The 19,635-nt window shown below is 46.5% G+C and overlaps 2 protein-coding genes across 2 annotated transcripts; one reads left to right on the top strand and one right to left on the bottom strand.

Moving 5' to 3' along the window:
• Positions 1-1,121: 1,121 nt before the first annotated feature.
• PPP4C (protein phosphatase 4 catalytic subunit) lies at positions 1,122-7,709 on the top strand. The gene is made up of 9 exons (XM_083471048.1): positions 1,122-1,271; positions 2,856-2,961; positions 3,071-3,122; positions 3,927-3,977; positions 4,075-4,176; positions 4,313-4,486; positions 4,772-4,898; positions 5,767-5,956; positions 6,135-7,709. Exons 2-9 carry the CDS (start codon positions 2,864-2,866, stop codon positions 6,262-6,264), a joined length of 924 nt encoding a protein of 307 aa, XP_083327174.1. The 5' UTR covers positions 1,122-1,271; positions 2,856-2,863; the 3' UTR covers positions 6,265-7,709.
• A 590-nt stretch (positions 7,710-8,299) lies between these two features.
• Positions 8,300-18,919, bottom strand: TBX6 (T-box transcription factor 6). Its single transcript, XM_083469210.1, has 8 exons — positions 18,411-18,919; positions 17,166-17,394; positions 15,519-15,786; positions 14,595-14,738; positions 11,879-11,949; positions 11,394-11,461; positions 10,543-10,735; positions 8,300-8,712 (listed from the first exon to the last, which is right to left on the bottom strand). The coding sequence occupies exons 1-8, from the start codon at positions 18,532-18,534 to the stop codon at positions 8,463-8,465; spliced, it is 1,347 nt and encodes a 448-aa protein (XP_083325336.1). The 5' UTR covers positions 18,535-18,919; the 3' UTR covers positions 8,300-8,462.
• Positions 18,920-19,635: the final 716 nt, after the last annotated feature.

Consider the following 19,635-nt stretch of genomic DNA (forward strand, 5'->3'; position numbering starts at 1 on the left):
TGGTATCATGGACTACATCCTTTGACAGGGTGGTGGTGTCTTATTTCCCATTCAGCTAGGAAAATGCTCAATTGTCTCAAAGCACAAGTGCTAAGGGATGGAAGGTGCTGACAAATCTCTGGATTCAGCCAGAATAACAATTAACTTCTGCACAAGTTGTACATATATCAAAGCTCGAGGACTAAGCAGCCCCCTTAAAGCCACAGCTCTGCCCCTTCGGCTGAAACCCTCTGGATCCACGGAACGCAGCGCTGCCTGCCCTGTTTAGACTCTGCTAACTCACACCCCAGGGGCTTCAGACGGAGCTCTTTTCTGCAACATAACAGCATAGATGACCGGTAGGGTTGCAAATCATTCCGCTTTGGGAGTGGGGGCACTTTAAAATCACTTTCCCTCCCGCCCCCGCATGGCTCATCACACCCTTCAACTGAGCTCCTCCAAGGCGCGCCCTCAGAAAATCAGGAGACGCATCCTCGCCTCCATTTCAGGAGGCATCCTCCCTCCCTCCAGCAGCTTCCGCCCGTGATACTAGGCCACTTCCAGACCGACATCCTTCTGCCTCCAAGATACAGAGACACAGAGAGACCTTTTGGACTCCAACTCCCATCAGCCCCAGCCGGCAAGGCCGACGGCGACGAATGACGGGGGCTGTAGTCGAGCAGAACCTGAAGTCCCATAAGGTGGCCTCCAGCCACGCTTTCGTTCTCGACCCCCTTAGCTACGTGCAAACACCTTGTGAAGTGCTGTCTAACTAATACAATGTTCATATTTAAAAGGGATGCGCGTCAATTAAATAGTAATTGGGGGTGTTATTGGGTTATTGTTCTTATTTTGATTTTATATATTGTGATTTTTTTGTGTGAACGCCCTGAGACCTCCGGGTATAGGGCGGTATATATTCATAAAATAAAATAAAATAAAATAAAATAAAATAAAATAAAAAGGTCCCCCCCCCGCGATCTCCGTCACTTCCGGCGGAGTGTCAGCGGCGCCTTTTAAACCCCAGCATGGCCGGCATACTTTTTCCGCCACGCCACGCCCTTTTTCGTCACATCCGATGAGTCAAGGTCCCGCCCCTTCAAAGGGATAGCGGAGAGAAGCCCCGCCTCACCTGCGCCCGTTCTTGGTCCTAGAAGGAAGCGGAAGTGACGTCCAGCGCCCAGTAGTTGGTGGGAGAGCCGGAAAGAGAGAGGGGGAGGGGCCGGGCCCGGGAGCCGGAGGGAGCCGCGGAGCAGCCGCCACCGTCGCCGCCGCCGCTACCGGGACCCCAGGTAGGCGCCCGGGAGGTGGGGCGTCCGCGGGGGGAGGGGGAGGCGTCCTTTCCTTTGGCTCCTGGCCGCGGGCGGGGGCGCCGGGGAAAGTTGGTTGCCATAGAGACAGCAGCCCGTGGGGTCGGGAGGGGGAAGAGGGGAGAGTTGTCACCTGGAGGGAGGCTCTGGGCGCTTTTCACAAGCGAGACGGCCAGAGCTTCCTGGGGGAGCGGGACTGGTGGGGCCCATGAGGAGGAGGAGGGAAAAAGAGGGGCTTCTCTCCCCTCAGGCTCATGGAGGGGGCAGGCGTCGCCCTGTCTTGGGGGTGTCCAACTTCGTGGAGTGAGGTGTTTTATGTTTTTCCCCCGAAAGGAGGGCGTTTTGGAAAGGGATGGGCGTGGGGTGGAAGGTGGCCCTTCTGAGGGTGCGAGGGAATACAGCAAGTAGCAGCTGGCTGAGTAGGTTTTATTAACTTGCTTGATTTCTTTATATGCAAATTTCCCTTTGCCCTTTTAATGGCGAGTTCAGGGGATATGGGCTCATTTAGAAGCGTGAGGGGGGCAGAGAAGCAAAGATGGGTGCCATGATGGGAAGATCTTAGAGACCTATAGGGTGGCATTGTCATGGTAACAGGAGGTAGTTGGTCATGCTCTGCTCTCTCCTTTGATGTGACTCATCATTCCTTATCTTAAAAAGTTCTGGGTATCATTGGGCAAAAAGATCAGATAGTGAGGTGAGCTTTTTGAATGAGATGGTTGGGTGGAGGCACCTTCTCCTTACTGTTGGATAAGAAAGATGGAAAAGGTGGGAACTTTTTCCTAGGAGATAATCTGCTCACTCTGTTGGTGTTGAAAAGAAGTCCTGGGACGCAACATAAAGATTTCACCACCCTCTCCCCTCCTCAGATAACAGAAGTGTGTAGAACAATGATCATTGTTTTTATAACAATGCATTTTATTTTACTGCCTTCCAAATGTATACTGTATTGCCTTTTCAGTATATGGGGCACGGTTTGCACAAATCTTTGGAGAAGCTTGAAAGAGAATGCCTCTGATACCAACAACTTCATATTATCAGAGGGTCTGAAGGCATAGTCTCTTCCAGCACTTTTTAGTAATACACATATATAAATATAATCCATCTTGGGTTTAATTCACTTTCTTATTTGTTTTGTTTTGTTACAGTGTGTGAAGTTTCTCCCAGTGTTTCTTTACAGGTGCTTCAGGGTAGTATAAGGGGTTTACTATATAGATCAGCCTCCCCTAACCTGGTGTCCTCCAGATGTTTTGGTCTCCTATCAGCCCCAGCCAGCTTGACCAATAGAAATTATAGTCCAGCAAAATTTGGAGAGCACCAGTTTGGGGAAAGCTGATGTAGATTATAAGTCTCTCCCTTACTGATATTCCTTGTGATTCTTCCTATAATAGTAGGAAACAATATAGAGCTGAGGGGCTGTTATTTGACTTTTACTCTCATCCTTTTTGATGGAAATATTTTCTAGGTGTATGTGCTCGACTCTTTCCCCCCATTGTCATCAAAGGTGTATGCCTTGATGTTAAATGTTATTTTTTAAGAAAAAGTTGACTGCAATTCTATTCCTACAAGGGGGCAAGATGGCCGAAATCAGTGACCTTGATCGTCAGATTGAGCAGTTGCGGCGCTGTGAGCTCATCAAGGAGAGCGAGGTCAAAGCCCTCTGTGCCAAGGCCAGGTGAGTGTTGCCTGACATCTATAAGAATACCTGTTCTAAGACTGTAAAATGCAGCCAATTACGGTGTAGAGTGTCTGTGTGAGACACATTTCCTTTTCTTTCTCTGCAGAGAGATCTTGGTGGAAGAAAGCAACGTCCAGAGAGTAGATTCCCCAGTAACAGTGAGTCTTGTTTTTTAGCGAATGTTCATCAGTGTTTTGGGACCCAAATGCTGGCAGCAATAACACCTGAACTTTTTATTTTATCCTTTAAAAAAAATTGCTGTCACAAGGCGTTTTACAAATAAGAAATTGAAGCATGCTGCTGATTTTTTTTTAAAAAAAAACATCCTTTGAAGCAGGTTGAGGGAGGCCAAAGGTGACTTTCCAGGACACTATCTGGCCTCAGAACTATTCCATATGCCATGTTACTGTGTAATATCCTCATGTGTTTTTGCCTCAATTGGAACATGTGCTTGAAATGTAATCATGTCTCTTTCCTGGATGGAAATTTGGTGTGTGTCTGCGTAGGTGTACAAACCTCTTGAGTTTTATCTGACTGGAATGTAGTCTTGTATAAGAGGTACAAGTCACAGCTGTTTCTCCATCCATTTCTGCCTTTGGCCTCATTCCCTACTAGCAGGCAGAAACTGGACACAGGCCAACAGTGGAATGTGAACAAGGTTCTCCTCTCTTGCCTTAATGAATGAACAGTAACAGAAGAAAAAGGATATCAAAACACACCACCTGGATTCTTCTGAAAGTTCCAAAGTTCTTTTGAACAAGAGGAATGACAGAGGGAACACATATTTCCCTGGGGGTGTAGTTTCAAGAATGTTTTGCTATCACCAAAATGCCATGCTCCTGCCTATCCAGCTCTTACTGGTGGGCAGAGAGAAGGGCCTTGGTCTTTCAGATACACTGGACTAGGTATGATAGTAGTAATAGCCACCTTGAGAACATTAAAGAGTTCCATATTCTTTCCAGGTTTGTGGGGATATCCATGGCCAGTTCTATGACCTTAAAGAGCTCTTCAGGGTGAGTACCGCTCAGCCATCCAATTCCAGTGCCCAATTTCAGCTTTCAAGCTCTCCTGGGACAATATATTTACATGCCCTTTCTTTCTCTCCTGCAGGTGGGTGGTGATGTGCCTGAGACCAACTATCTTTTCATGGGTGACTTTGTCGACCGTGGCTTCTACAGTGTTGAAACATTCTTGCTACTGCTGGCACTCAAGGTTAGGAACGACCCTTGCCCCTCATGAATCCAAGGATGCTTTCCTTGTTCTACCTGAACAGAGATGCTGGGAATTCTGGGTTATATAACATTTCCATGTCTGTGGTCTATGCCGGTTTGGTTGTTTTCTCTTACAGGTCCGGTACCCTGACAGGATCACCCTGATCCGTGGCAACCATGAGAGCAGACAGATCACCCAGGTATATGGCTTTTACGATGAGTGCCTGAGGAAATACGGCTCTGTCACCGTTTGGCGCTACTGCACTGAGATCTTTGACTACCTCAGCCTCTCTGCTATCATTGATGGCAAGGTAAGCATGCTGTGTGTGTTTATGATGGTAGGAGCATTTGAGAAAGAGTGTGTGCACCCCATCACTGTGTGCAGGGCTTTCCAGAGAACTAGAGGCCCTGTTCCTGTGGCAAGGGCCTTACAGCCTAAAAGAACACTTAGGTTTTCTGGTGTGAGAGTAGAGTGCAATAGACTAAAGTGGGAAGACAACAGCATGAGTTTTAATGTGGTGGGCAGGGAGGTGCTGTTTGGCCCTAGAACTTCTACATGCAGCTTTCCAAATGCACACATTCCTTTTCTGTTGCAGATTTTCTGTGTTCATGGTGGTCTGTCCCCATCCATCCAGACACTGGACCAGATTCGAACGATAGATCGCAAACAGGAGGTTCCTCATGATGGTCCCATGTGTGATCTTCTTTGGTCTGACCCTGAAGGTATATTTGTGCATGGAGTGGGGTGGTTTTTTTTGTGTGTGTGTGTGTGTGTGTGTGTGTGTGCGCGCCATGCATGAAGGAGAAAGGAATCTTTGCGTGTTGCATCTGGTTAAGATGGTAATAGTATTTGTTCCAGGAAAAGTTTAATAGGTTAAACAGTATTAGGAGTAGAGCGTACCAGGAAGAGCCGTGTAGCCCAAGTAGAAGAGCGTTGAGCCTTTAATTCTGGCTTAAAATTGCACTGAAACCGAAAGAGGCGGAGTCTGTTACCAAGAGGACCCCAGCAACTTTGATCTGACCTTGTACTTCTGTACAAGCTGCTAAAGAGAGATCACAATTGATACAATGGAGTTCTGAGCACTCCGTGGAACTTATTTAATGAATCTGTCCTGTGTTTTTAGTTCTTTATGTTGTAAGGGAATGAATAGGGTCTCACTTATTGGAAGGCAGAGCATGCTATAGTCTCTGTGGGTTTAATGCCAGATAAACTGCACAGTGAGCTAAAGGAATATTTGTTTATTTGTTTTTGTTTTAAAGCTTCTATTTCTTTTACTGCTTAGTGCAGTATTCCAAAAATCTCTAAAACAAGAACCTTTGAGTCTTTGATCTAAAGAAGATCAGGTATTTTCTGCCCCCATTGTTTCATCTCACTCTGGTTCTTTTTAAAAGGGGTTGACTGGTAAAAATGGACGTGGAGCAGCCCAAGCTGGGTGGGGTGAGGGCTTTAGATGAAATCCTACCTCTTGGCCAATTGCTGATCAGCTTTGTTCTATAAGTTCATCAAGAGCAGCTGCCCTTTCCCCTAGTCGATCATGCCTGGTACTTTGTTTCCTTTGTGTCCTAAGCCCAGCTTTTCTGTCCTTTGCAGATACCACAGGCTGGGGGGTGAGCCCACGAGGTGCCGGCTACTTATTCGGCAGCGACGTGGTGGCGCAATTCAACGCGGCGAATGACATTGACATGATCTGTCGAGCGCATCAGCTGGTCATGGAGGGGTACAAGTGGCACTTCAACGAAACAGTTCTTACTGTGTGGTCAGCTCCCAACTACTGCTACCGGTGAGGAGACAGAAGGGATGGGTGTGGAATAGCGGGCAGATATGGCAAGCCTAGCACTGTGTACTGTTTGAGCTGTGTGGCATATAGGAGGGATTGCAGGGTCAGTCTGTGTGGAAGGGTGGCATTGATGAAACTGGAGGCATCCCATTGTGACCCTTCTCCTCTGCTCTGCACACAGCTGTGGGAATGTGGCAGCCATCCTGGAACTGGATGAACACCTTCAGAAGGAATTTATTATCTTTGAAGCTGCCCCCCAAGAAACTCGAGGCATCCCGTCTAAGAAGCCTGTTGCGGACTACTTCCTGTGAATGCTTCTTCCATCTCCCCCCCACCCTCCCCTCGTGCGGCTTCTGTTTTTCTTGTCCTGGCTGGGGTGGGCAGCCTCTTTGAAGTTTGGCAGGGTTCAGGTCTCTTCTCCCCCCCCCCCCGCCCCACTCCATTCCCCTTGCCCAATAAACCCTCAGTTCTGGACCCCTTAGACTGAATTGGCCATCTTTTTCCACACTACTGAATTCCAGCCAGTCGCTTTATAGTCTCTTCAGGGCTGCCCTAATTTTTATTCTCCGCCCGAAACACATTTTTGGGACTTCTGGTCATTGAAAAACCTAGAACTCTGTTGATCTCGGATCACTCCAGGCGAAACGGGGGGAAAAGGTCAACCCAGAAATGGAGAGAAGCTGTAGATCTTCAGAGTTCTATGGTTTTCTAGGGGCGCAGCTGACAGCCTCCCAGCCTAGTTCTCTAGCTCATCTGCAGTGCGACTGGAAATTATTTATAGAGGATGTATCAGATGGAGAGAACTGGACTTGGAAATAAAGAGGAAACCAGTGACCAAAGAATATCTGTAACTGTTAGGAGGATGCGGTCTCTGGACTAGTTCTCTGCTTCTGCGTCACTTAGGTGCTTCCTAGTTTAACTCTTTTTTTTAAAACAAAAATATTTTTACTTTTTGGTCAGCTGATCTTTGAACTCCGGTTTTGGTGCCATTCCATAGCATTTAAGCAGAGAATAGGAAGTGCTTCAAACCTTGCTGTGTCTGGTTGCTGGAAGACCTAGAACGGTGGTTTCTTCGCACTTCGGTGTATAGTCTGCTTGAGCTACATGGAATAGATGAACATAGACTGGGAAGTGGTTCCTCTGTGTGCCGCCATATCTCATTCCCACTTTCCTCAAACATTTATTGGCCACTGGAAGGTTAAACTGTCCCCACCTTTTTGCCAGACTTTGCAAAAAATAATAATAATTAAAATAAAGTAGACTTTCTGGTCACTGGAGGATGCAAATGCTTTATGAAATCCATTAAAAAAATTTGTGGTGGATTTATTAAATGTATTATTGGCAAATCTATATCCTGTTTATCCCCCTCCCTGCCGCTCCTTCTCCTTGAGTGGGGAGACTGGGACCATATCACGCTAGTTAATTTGACCAATGGGGCGTGCTCTCTGTCTCTCTCCATCCCTCCATATCCTACCCCCTGTGGGGTTGGTGTATCCAAATCCCACCCACCACAGGGTTAAAATCTCCCACCCCCTCCCCTTTATTCCTGTGAAGGGATACTCACATTCAATCCAGATATCTACTTAGAGTTAGAAGGGGAAGGCGGAACTTCCTGCCACTTTTCTTACGTCTAGGAGTGCTTTCCCCTCCGATGATCTGTCTCTTGCTCTAATTTTATTTTGTTTTCATTTTGGGTTTTTTCCTATTTACAACTTTTAGATAAAAAAATTCTAATAAAACTAAAAAAAAAAAGTGACATTTTGTACATTGCGTATTTCTGTGGCCACATGGTTTGTGAGCAGGGTGCATGTTGAATGCTGCCAGATCCTGGGCAGAAATATCTGTGTAGGTGTCCTCCTTGTCATTCCTTACCTCCCAAACCTGCTTGGCTCCTGCAAAGAGTGGAGGATGAGATGAGGTCCATACTTTCACTGTTGGGGAGTGTTTCCACTTCCTTTATTGAGTTGAAGCTGACGGAATATAGTGTCAAGTAATCTTCACGGCCTTCAGTCATGCCACAGGGAGAATCTGTCTACCTCGGAGCCTGTTATCTAATATATGATACTACTACTTCCTACATTTTTTACAAACGAGTTTCTCACTTGATGGTGCTGCTTCTCGAGGCAGGTTGGTGCTACACACACCCATCAATACTTCCTGACCCAAAAGTGCTCTGCAACTGAGAACTGCCCCAATTTATTTAACCTGTTTTGGTGAGATGTCTTAAAAGGATCTCCTGATGCCTTCTGACCAGTCAAGCTGGCTGGCAGAGCAGAAATCTAGGCTGGAATTTCAGAATTCTAGCTTGCTTAAATATGTCATGGAAGAAAACAGACGTACACTATGTTATGACCTTAAAAATGTTTAATTATAAGACAGGCAGGATACAGACAAGTTTACCCTTCCCAACATGGACAGTAATAAAGAAACAGGGAAAGCCATGAAATCTAGCAGGGGAAGCAGAATACCTAGAAGACAGGAATTCCAGGGTTTGTGGGAGGAGCAAGAGTTAGAGCATAGGTGGCTGAGAGCCAGGATAGCCAGAGGGGGGGCCATAGACGCGAGGTGGAGGCGGGTAGGGTGCGAAGCTGAATTTGAAAGGGGGAAAGGAGGAGGTATCGGGGGGTTCTGTTCCCCCAAGGAAAGGAATAATATCCAGCCCATTCCAACTCGCCGGGAGCATAGGTCTGAAATCAGATTGCTCGGGAGGTGACTTGGTACTTGGGGATGATGGAGGAGCTGCCATTTCTTGACTTGGGCTGTGGGGAAAAGATGAGGGGTAAGTCAAACACTGATAAAAATGCAGGTGGCCCCCCTTTGAGTGGCTTGACATGACCAACCTTCCAACTGCGTGTATCTGCCCAACGACGTCTCCCCACAGACAGCTATAGTTTTTCTGTGTTCTACTGGTTCTAGCTTCCCCATAGATAATGCTACAGCCCTGAATGTCTTTTCTGCATTCTTGCCTTGCATATTCTTCCTGTTAAATGTCATATTGTGCGGGATATTGGCCATAGTAATCAGTACATGGTTAATTCTGGTTCTACCACAGAATGGCCTTGGTAAGGGCCAAACACCTTTCTCAGTTAGCGATTTCTGCACTGGGTTGGGTTCAGAGACTCCGCCATTGCATGCAGCTGGTGACAATTTGTGGCTGCTCTCTGTTACGGATCAAGCACTAGCATAAGAAGTAAAGTGGTCTTTCCTCACTAAAGGCTGCAGGTTATCTATTTGGGTAGGTTTTTAAGAGATTGCTCCAGTGGCTTTTTTCATCATGGGCATGACCCTTGCTTTGTAACTTGCTTTACAACTGTATCTTCCAGTAAGTTAAATGTTGGTTAGCAGCTACTCTGGTATGTCAGGCAGACTTCTACTTACTTTTAAAAGTTTTCAACTGGCACAAGTACATTTATTTGTTCAACACACCAAAAAAAGGGGGGGAGTGGGGAACATCACAGCTGGTAGCCAACTGCTAACTAGAGAGGGCAACACCTATTTTCAGACTAAAAAGCAAAGTGAACTTACAAATATGCTAAAGACATTTCCCTCCCCCCAGAAGCCTCTTGGCACTTGTAATGCCCTGGAGCCAAGGTGGCCATGATAGTGCCCTGCTGATATTACCGAACTCCCATCTCCCATCAGCCCCAGTCAGCATGGCCAATGGTCAGTGAGGAGGGAAGTTGTAGACCATAGCATATGGAGGGCACCATGTTGGCTAATGTTTAGAGTACAGTGGTACCTCAGGTTACAGACGCTTCAGGTTACAGACTCCGCTAACCCAGAAATAGTACCTTGGGTTAAGAACTTTGCTTCAGGATGAGAACAGAAATCACATGGTGGTGGCGCGGCGGCAGCAGCAGCGGGAGGCCCCATTAGCTAAAGTGGTACCTCAGGTTAAGAACAGTTTCAGGTTAAGAACGGACCTCCGGAATGAATTAAGTTCTTAACCTGAGGTACCACTGTACAGCGCAGTCTTTGCCAGGTGCAGCTGCAGCAATTCTCAAAGTAAAATTTGGACAATGGGCACATAGAATCATAGAAGAGTTGAGTTGGAAGGGACCTTGAGGGCTCTCTGCAATTCAGGAATCTTGTCCAACATGGGGCTCAAACCCACAACCCTGAGAATAAGAGTCTTGTGCTCTACTGACTTGTTTTCAATGCCACGATGTAGCTGTACAGTAGATAATTCCAGTTACAGTGGTACCTTGGTTCTCGAACTTAATTTGTTCCAGAAGTCTGTTCATGCCATAAAAAGGAAAAAGTGCCTATTGCCAAGTGGGTTTGTTTTTTGTTTTTTTGTTCCCTCTGGCAATGATTCTTCAACGTATTAAGCGTGACAAGAAATCAGAGCACTTCAAATTATTGCCTGGGTATCTTAAATGCTGTGAGGGTGCTTTCAAATCAGCCCTACCCCTCTAAAAACATTTATACCTGTTTATACCCTAGGACAGGGTTTATTCAGCCACCAAAGGAAACCTGAACACCAGGGTTGATTCAGATCCCCCAGGGATGCTCCACACTTATTTTACAAAGGCAGAAGTTTGGCAACACAGCTCTAGAACTCGAGGAACGTGACGTGGCTGGCTCACCTGCCGTAGGGTGAGGGTGCCCCCCGCAAGCCATGGAAGGCGGCTGGGTGCTGCACATAAGCCTCTGCTCCGCTGGGATTGATCCCTGCAGTGGGGTAGAAGGAGCAAGAAGGGTGTGGAAGCGCAGGTGGTGGTTGTTGCTCCAGGGGTGTCTCCTCTGTCAAGGTGGAGTCGCAGGGGCCTTTCTTGCTCTCTAGGTGGAGGCGAAGTGCAGGTAGGGGAGGAAAAGCAGGCAAAAGGTTATATAATGGGAAAGGGGAATAATAAAACAGGATTCGTATGGATTTAGAAAGCACATAAATGTGGCATAGGAGGGAACCTCTAGGGACATATACAACTTTTTAAAAAAATATCCAAAATAACAGGTTCTCTGGAATGTTGTCTGAAATAAAGAGGCAGTTCATTATAGTACCAGGGGTTGTGACCTTTTCAGGTAAGTTTGTGCTACCAGGGCAGAGCAGGGTGTGATTGTAATTGTGGGGAAAGACAATTAAGAGGAGGCAAAAATATGAAACAGCAGGTATAATTTAATGAGTTATAGGACTAGGGGTGAAGGAAGTGATGGGATGTTGTGGCAGGGGTCGCAAAAGTCAAGCAGTGAAAGGAAGCAAAAGGTGGTCATTGTATGTGGCATTGTAAGAAATGGATATACATAGGACAGTGAGTAGCTACGGAGTTAAGGATGGTGAGGAGGGAGGCTCACAGAGTATCCACTTAAATGATCCTCACTTTGTTTAATGAAGTCTGGAGAGAAATGTTGTGTTTTGCTTTTAAAGTGGTGGAAGGAGACAGAGAGCAGACAATGTCTTATGAAGCTAAGCGACAGAATAAGGTATGTTTGTTTCGCTTACCATTTTCCCCCATGTTGGCTTCACATTCATTTGCCTTCATTTTCCTCTTGATTCGGGCCTCGCGTTCCCTAAATTTTGTAAGGGGGACCATAATAACATGTGGAAAAGCAATGTTAGAAGCCAGGGGCAGACTGTAATAATATGGTGCTCTGAGCAAGGACAAAATCCCCCCTCCTTCTAATATTTTTTATTTTCTCAATAATTCATTTTGGTGTGGTTGCTTTTTTAATGGATGGTCTCAGCAGGTATAAATTTAGTAGTAGCAGTTGTTATGAGCCCATTCATCTTGGCGCCCTGTGATTCTGCAGCCCAGTGAACTACAGTATTTCTCCAGTGAGGACAAGCCCATCTCCTTATGGTCTAGGCCCCCCCCCCCCCGTCAGTGGCAAACATTTTGGGAAGGGAATCACTGCTGCCAGCTAATATGAGGGCTGAAATAGCTCCTCTCTACGGCATTGACATCTTTCCTGATCGGGTCAGTTCACCTTTTGCTGTTCATGCCATTCTCCCGGAAGCCCTTTGCGAAAGGGTTGCTCTCTATCTTCATCTGAGTGATCTGGGAGGGGAGGAAACAGGAAAATGTTAGGTAGGCAATTGAAAGGGTATGATTAGATGTATACGCACACATATTTTTATGTTTTCTGAGATTTGGTTTAGCGTGCAAGCACAGAATTATTATCAATCTTTCAACTTTTGTATTATGTTTTCAAAAATGATAGAATACTGGCATATGCTGACAGCATACAGTATTCAAGTTTCAGAACCTAGAGCAAAAAATTTGCTTTTGCGTGGGCTTCTGTAATAGAAGAGACAGTCAAAAAAGAGAGCTCTCCTAAACACATCTCTACTCTTGCTGGTACTAGTTCTTACCTAGATGTGAGCTGATTGCCGTGTTATGGTTTTTTCCAGGTTTGGGGCTGTGTGTGTGTGTGTGTGTGTGTGTGTGTGTGTGTGTGTAGATAGATAGATAGGTAGATAGATAGTGTGCTTTTTTCTGGGGGTACGCATACTCATAAACATTTTGTGAATCTAAGTTTGGCCTCATTGAGGGGCAATATTTCAATATGAGTAGGAAAATGAGAGTACCCCTAAACATTTTTAAAATCTATCTATATCTATATCTTTATCTCTATCTGAACTGTTCGAAGTGGGTATGTGTGCAAAATAGCTTTTAACCAATCTGGTGCTCTTCAGAAGTATTGGGCTACAACTCCCATCAGCCCAGGCCGGCACATAATGGGAGGAATGAGACAGAACTATTTTAAGGCCGGAGGAGGGATATCTAGTGCAATAACTATTGTACACCCTGTGTGAGAGTAGAGGAATTGCACTGAATAATAGTGTTGTGACATGGGGTTTGTGATTTCAGCTCTCTTGACATAATATGCCAGAGACAGTTCTCTAGTAGCACTTCTTTATTAAAGCAAACAAGACTCAAGACTGAGGAGGGGAAAGCTACATTTATAGGGACAGGGGACTAGCTAGAAAGGATACATTTTGGAGGGAACAATATCAGGCAATCACAGTCCTGCCTTTTGGAGGAAACCAATAAGAGAGAGGATCCAAATACAGCAGCTTAAATGAACCAATAGTAGCTGTACCCTTTGAAACCAAAAGGCAGTTACTTTACCCTAATGCAAATACCGACAATAATAATACAGATATAAAATCCTTTAACTCAATACACAACAAATAGTTTTTGTTAAGTGATATTAAGGTGCAAGGAAATGGTTAAATAACAGAGAAGCTGAATTTGTGTGTGTGTGGGGGGGTATATTTTAGGGCAGAAAATTACAAAGGAATATCGCAAAACATGGAAAGACTCCCAATGAAAAGTAAAGGCTCTGACTGAGTAGAGGGAAGGATATTTTGGTTGAGAGGTATGAAGAGCTATTCAAAAGTGGAAAGAAACACAGGAATGGAGTAATAAATAAGGACACATAGGGGAGTTACAAAATGATGAGGGCTGCACGGGCCCAAGCGGAGGTGGAAGGGCACCATTCAGCATGAGGTGAAAGGTTGTGGAGTGAAGGGATAGGGATATGGTCAGGAGGAGAAAGGAGCTGAGGTGATTTAGAGGCGGAAGAATCCTGAGGAGAAGCCATTGTAATGGCATCAAGAGATGTGGGTGGGCAAGTGAAGAAGGGAGGCCTCAGGCCTAGAGTTTTATGGAGGTGGACAAGTGGGGGAAGAGAGCTTCATAGGAAGGCGGAGGGCGTCAACAATCCCAGATTTCATGGAGGTAAGTGAAATGTAAGGTTTTCCCCATGTCACAGAAATGCCAAAAAAAGTGTGTGTGTGGAATATATTTTTGCAGCACTATTTAAAAGGAAAAGTCTCACATGAGGGGGCGAAGGGATATGGCCAGAGAAAAGGAAAACAGGCCATTTTAGTGACGTAGAAATGCTCAGGGAAGGGCAGTGGAGTTCCAAAATGTGCAGTGTTGGAATGGTTTTTAGTTTGCTGTGATTTTTCCTGCTGTATTGATAGTGAGTCGCATGGGATTAAATTGAAAGCGAAGTCACTTAGGATCCCTTGCGCCTGCCCCTCTGGACATGGGGTTCGGTTGCTACTTAGAAGTGAGGGGGTAATGCTCCGTGTGTGTGTGTGTGTGTGTGTGTGTGTGTGTGTGTGTAAAACCCTTATGAAAACAGAGGCATCTTCTTGCCACGCTTCCACAAAATAGCGGTGGTGGTTCAGGAATATGTTGCTGATTTAATATTTGTGCCAATTCCAGAGTGTCTCTAAGGAAATGAGCATTGGAAGGCTGCCGTTTCTGGAGCTTGGTGAAAAGAACGGGCACAAAAAATAATATGGAGCGGGGCGTTGGTCGCACAGAAAGCCAAAGTAACTTTCTGGGGAGGGTCTCCCGTGCTATTTCTCTAAAATGAAGCTCTGTCTCACATTTGTGCTTCTATTCTAAACACATTTCCTCTGAAGTCCTTTAGAATTTGACGGAGTTGATGTTCGCCTGAGAATTCTCAGGACTGCCGCCTTTTTTTAATGGCCAGTTTTTGATTTGATTATCATTTGCTGATGGAAAAAGTGCCTTTCCTTCAGGGATAAGCAATGGGGGGGCAGTGAGGGCAGGAAATGGATAAATCATTTGTCCAAGGTGACACATCCCTGCTTCCTGCCACCAATGGGGAAGGGCCTTTTAGATGCAAATATTAAATTTATAACAGCGGCCTTGTTTCTCACCTGTGGGTTCTGGTAGGCTGTGACAGTCAGAAACTGGGTCTCGGGAAAGGTGAAGGAAGCGCAGCCACTGCCTGCCCCACGGCGTCCTCCGGCTCCAACCACATGTATCCTCGGCTGGTAACGGTGCATGGAGTGAACAATCAGCTGAGAAGGGGGTGCAAGAGCCAGAGGTGAGTCATATTATCTGTTTACTTGTCAAAACAGTTTTTCCTACCATATTTCATTTTTAATGCAAACAGATATTTTAGCTCCTGTTGTAGTCAGGGCCAGTGTAAATTCTGTGAATCTGCCCGAAGCACAGGCTTTTTTATGTTAAATTGCAGGATTCACTCGCTTGAGAATCTCTGTTTTATTGGACATTAAGAAGGAGAGCAAGATTCTAGTCCTTATGGCTACATAATGAGGCTTCAGTCCCTGGTGAAATCACATGGACTGAGTAGACTTCTAATGATCCAAATATGGGGCTTCAGGGAGCTGCATAGTTACTTGCCCTTTCTCATGAACAATGCGAGCAAAATAAATTATGCACAGAGTCACAGAATTGTAGAGTTGGAAGGGACCCCGAGGGTCATCCAGTCCAACCCCCTTCCATTCTGGAATCTCAACTACAGCATACATGAGAGAGAAAGCAACATATCTATTGTGTTTAGTTTATATAATTTGCAGACGATGTAGAATTTCAGAATGCTGGAGGAGATTTTATTTTAAGCACAAATTGTACAAAACCCTGGGTATGCCTCTTTGCTATATAACCCATAGCCATAATCCAATATTGTTAGCAATCTGAACCGCCAAATATCTGTTAGTGCCATTCTTTTAACCCATTTTCCCCTTGAGGTGCTCAGAGCATTCCCTACAGCTATATTCCTTTCCACTTAATATCCTATGCCTCATGCCCAAAGTGCCCTTTCCCCCTGGCCATACATGTCCGTGGGGATCCAGTGTGTTGTTGGTGAGCTTGACCCGGTGGAAGGATACAGGTTGGCGCATCCAGTGGGCGCCTGATGCAGGCGAGTCGGGGTGGATGTAGACCCTGTCTGGTGGGGGCAGTTCAGCCTTGCCACTGGCGTCCCACCGCTTGCCATGCCATTTGTACCGGGAGCTGCCCACTGGGACCACATCCACTAGCAGTAGGTACTTGGCTTCAGGATCCAGTCCTGTTACTGAAACTTTCAGCTGTGGAAACATCCGCCTGCAAAGTTGATTAAAAATGTGGGTTAGAATATTTTAACTGGGCAGGCAGTGCAGCGGGGGGGGGGGATTCATCAGTGAGACATAACAAAAGGCAGGGGGAAGAATAGGACCACCACTTACTCCTGCTGCCGCCACCACCCTCAGCAGTAGTTGGCACAAATTATTATTATTATTTTTTCATTTTTGATGCTGACAAAATCAGAAAAATAAAAGAGCAGGGTGAGTGATCCTGTCATACTGGACATCTATGTACAGGGAAAAGTGAAGAAGATTAACAGTTCCTGATGATATATATCCCATCTCAGTACTAAGTTCCATACAACACAGCAGAAACTCCCACTACATTTCCGAGCACAATTCAAAGTGTTGGTGCTGACCTTTAAAGCCCTAAACGGCCTTGGTCCAGTATACCTGAAGGAGCGTCTCCACCCCCATCGTTCTGCCCGGACGCTGAGGTCCAGCGCCAAGGGCCTTCTGGCGGTTCCCTCATTGCGAGAAGCAAAGCTACAGGGAACCAGGCAGAGGGCCTTCTCGGTAGTGGCGCCCGCCCTGTGGAACGCCCTTCCAGCAGATGTCAAAGCGATAAACAACTACCTGATATTCAGAAGACATCTTAAGGCAAGCCTGGTCAGGGAAGTTTTTAACGTGTGATTTTACTGTATTTTTGGTTTTATGGAAGCCGCCCAGAGTGGCTGGGGAGGCCCAGCCAGATGGGCGGGGTATAAATAATAAATTATTATTATTTATTTATTATTATTATTATTTATTATTATTATTATTATTATTATTATTATTATTATAAAATTGTTCCAGTGTGCATATATATGCCTCTGACATGAAGGTTCCATTAGTTGCAGATAGTTGTATTCTGTGTGTGTGTCTAAGTGTCTAATCTTTCCAAAGTCATCTCAGATCATCATCACATCATGTGGCATTGAATCCCATGGATTAATTATGGGAAATGTGAATAAGTTATTTCGTCTTTTGTGTGCTTTGAATGTACTGTCAATCATTTCATTTTGATGACACTTCCCCCCAGGATCTAGTATGGAACTTACAGGAGGGATGAAGGAAATAGAGAGCTATGTTTATCAGCCTCTAATAAATCTAAACTCTAAACTCTAAAGGTAAAGGTCAGGGGTCTCCTTTCCTTTACCTTTAATCTTCCCTGATTCTGAGTTTCTTGAGCAGTGCTGTAATTTCTAAGGAGAAAGGGGATAGGCACTGGCTCTGATTACTCAGTACTGGGGAAGATGCAGTCCACACTGGTTCAGAAGCATTGGTTTTGCATGTGGCTGGGGAATCACTAGCACTGGGACAAGGTTCTGGAGCTCAAGGTCCACTTTTTTCTCTTTTACCTCCTGCTTGGCATCTCACCTGCCTGCCTTGGTGATGATCATCTCTGTACCAATCCCACTGAAACGCTTCCAAAGTTCTCCATTCTCCAGGCTCATCCGTACTCCCGGGGGTAGGCGTGTAGTTGGTGGGGGGCCGGATGGGAGAGGCTGGCCTGACCCATAAGGGAGGCCCGGAGCAGAGGGCAGGAGGCGCCCTGGGGGTTCCAACCCAGGGAAGAAGCTATCCAGCTTAGGGGCAGCATCAAGGTCTGACAGCAGGGAAGAGAAGAGAAGGGAACAAGTCAGAAAAGAGGGCTGATGGAGCTGAGGGATATTGGTTGAGCTGGGGGGGGGGGAGCGGGAAAGACAGGGGCTTGCAGGCAAGACTGAGGGGCTTCATCCCAGGAATTTGTCACCCTCCTGCTGGTTTCCGCCTGTTTGCTCCCCCCTCTCATCTCCCCCGACCAGTTGGTCTTGGGTGCTAAAAGTCCAGCTGACGTGGGGAGCAGGAAGCAAGCAATGGAATTTATGTGAATTTTGCATTTCTTCTGTCCCAGCCTGCCCTCCCACTGGCCTGTTAAACCCACAACTGCTTTCTTCTTTTCTGGGTACCACTGAGTCCTACTCATGCCCCTCCTTTGGGTGCCTGCTGTCAGCCTTCCTCTTGTGTCCCCCCCCCCTTCAGATTCTAAGTCCTACATTTCTCCCAGAGCATAAAGCAACTCTGGCCTCCAAATCCCTTTGCCCCATCCAACCATCTCTGAGAATTCAGCAGTCTTGGTTCCCACCCAGTCTCCATTCTGTTCTATCCCACTTCTCTCCTGCCAAGCACAGAAGTCCTGGATTGCAGACTTCCCCCTCCCCTTACTCTAAACCACTCTCCCTCCCAAAGAACCTAGAAGTCCTCCTTATTATAGTTCCATCTGCTCTAATCTCTTAACACATTGCAACTCCAGCCCACCCCCATTCTAAAGAATCCCACAAACTGTGGCTTTCATATGTTTCTGTTCTTTTATCCCACCCTTCTTCCAAGGAGTCTAGGGAAGCACACATGGTCTTCTTCCTCAACAACCATGCAAGGTAGGATATATTAGAATGAGAAATGGTGACTGGCCCAGCATCAGCCAGTGGCTGAAATGAGGATCCACTTCAGCTCAGTCAATATTTTTGGCATGTGATTGCTCCTCTACTCACCCTTGTTATCTAATTTTGGCTTTTCATTTCCCTCCCCCTCCCCCTCTCCCACCACCACCACCTTCCCCACCATCATATCCCGATTTCTCACCTGGATATCTGAAGGCTTCATATTGAGGTGCCTGACCCTGGGGATACCCAGCCCCGGGAGGTGGGGGAGGTCGCAGAGGATAGGAGCCCCCATACTGTGAGAACATCTCTGTGGGGTGATACATGGGGTGCTGCAGGAAGCCTTGGAGCCAGGACGTCTGGGTTCTCTGGGAAAGGAGTGAGGACCTCGTGGGTTAGAACAGGTGAGACTGGAAGCCAGGGCTCCTGCTTTCTCTGGGGAGGAAGGAAGGTCTAGAGGGTTAGAGGGATGGTGCAAGTCGTAAGGGGACCTCTGGGGGAGTGGGGTGCAGGGTAGGAGCCTGGAAGGACGGGAGGCTGTTCGGCTAGAGCAGGGTTGAGGGGCTGGGAGCCAGCTTTCCCCGGTTCTGTCTCTGGAGGCAAGTCTGGGATGCATCCACCCTGCAGATCCTCTCTTTCCCTGAGGAGCCCCTGGCTGGGGCTGTATTTATGATTCTGCTAAGACCCTTTGAAGTGAGACCCCAAATGGCACATTCACACCTCAAGAGGGGAGGGGTTTGGGGCTTAAGGCAGGGGAACAAGGGAGAGAAGTAGCAGGGACATATATATTCTCTGTCGCAGGGCGTCCCATCCTTACACACCTCCTAGCTATTTCTGTCAACATTGCTCTATTTTATCCCACTTCCTCCTTCCCTGCTATTTCATCTCTGGCCTGTGTGCTGTCATGCAAGATGTGTGCAGAATCCACTCCCCCCTCCCCATTCCTGTCCAATCCCCACTTCATCTCTTCTGTCCCAATTTAAGCCCCCCCCCCCATGCCCAGTCCCACCTCAGACTTCATTAAGAACAGTCAGCTGAGTCCCTTTCTGAGCCCACCACTTGATTTCTCCTAATTGCCTAATTAACACCCTTGCTCCAAAGTTTCCTGATTGATCCTGACCTATGGGATCCTTGGTTTACAAGTGGGTGAGGGAGGAGGTGCCATGGTCATTTGTCATCCAGATGTTTTCACAGCTGGACAGGACAGCTGCAAAGGGACTGTCAGATCCTTGGGAGTGCAGCGTAGGTCCTCGAGTGAGTTTATATCCACAGTTGGAGAGCCAGGATACCTTGGTTCTCTGGAAGCTCATTGTGGTACAATATTTTCTAAACTGTTAATTTAATTGGTCGTGGAAACTAGTATGTGATTGCACACAATAATGGCGCAAGTGGAACAGACAGAGGAGTAATTGAGTATTGTGATGTCT

The sequence above is a fragment of the Podarcis liolepis genome, assembly GCF_965112155.1.
Source record: "Podarcis liolepis genome assembly, chromosome: 13".
Classification (NCBI taxonomy): domain Eukaryota; kingdom Metazoa; phylum Chordata; class Lepidosauria; order Squamata; family Lacertidae; genus Podarcis; species Podarcis liolepis.

Excerpts from the sequence above, each read along its gene's own strand:
- PPP4C (XM_083471048.1), top strand. The coding sequence starts at position 2,864 with ATGGCCGAAATCAGTGACCTTGATCGTCAGATTGAGCAGTTGCGGCGC. Across the intron at positions 4,899-5,766 it reads TCTTTGGTCTGACCCTGAAG|ATACCACAGGCTGGGGGGTG; the intron begins GTATATTTGTGC and ends TGTCCTTTGCAG. Across the intron at positions 5,957-6,134 it reads GCTCCCAACTACTGCTACCG|CTGTGGGAATGTGGCAGCCA; the intron begins GTGAGGAGACAG and ends CTCTGCACACAG.
- TBX6 (XM_083469210.1), bottom strand. The coding sequence starts at position 18,534 with ATGTATCACCCCACAGAGATGTTCTCACAGTATGGGGGCTCCTATCCT. Across the intron at positions 15,787-17,165 it reads ATCATCACCAAGGCAGGCAG|GCGGATGTTTCCACAGCTGA; the intron begins GTGAGATGCCAA and ends TCAACTTTGCAG. Across the intron at positions 11,462-11,878 it reads AATGGCATGAACAGCAAAAG|GGAACGCGAGGCCCGAATCA; the intron begins GTGAACTGACCC and ends TACAAAATTTAG.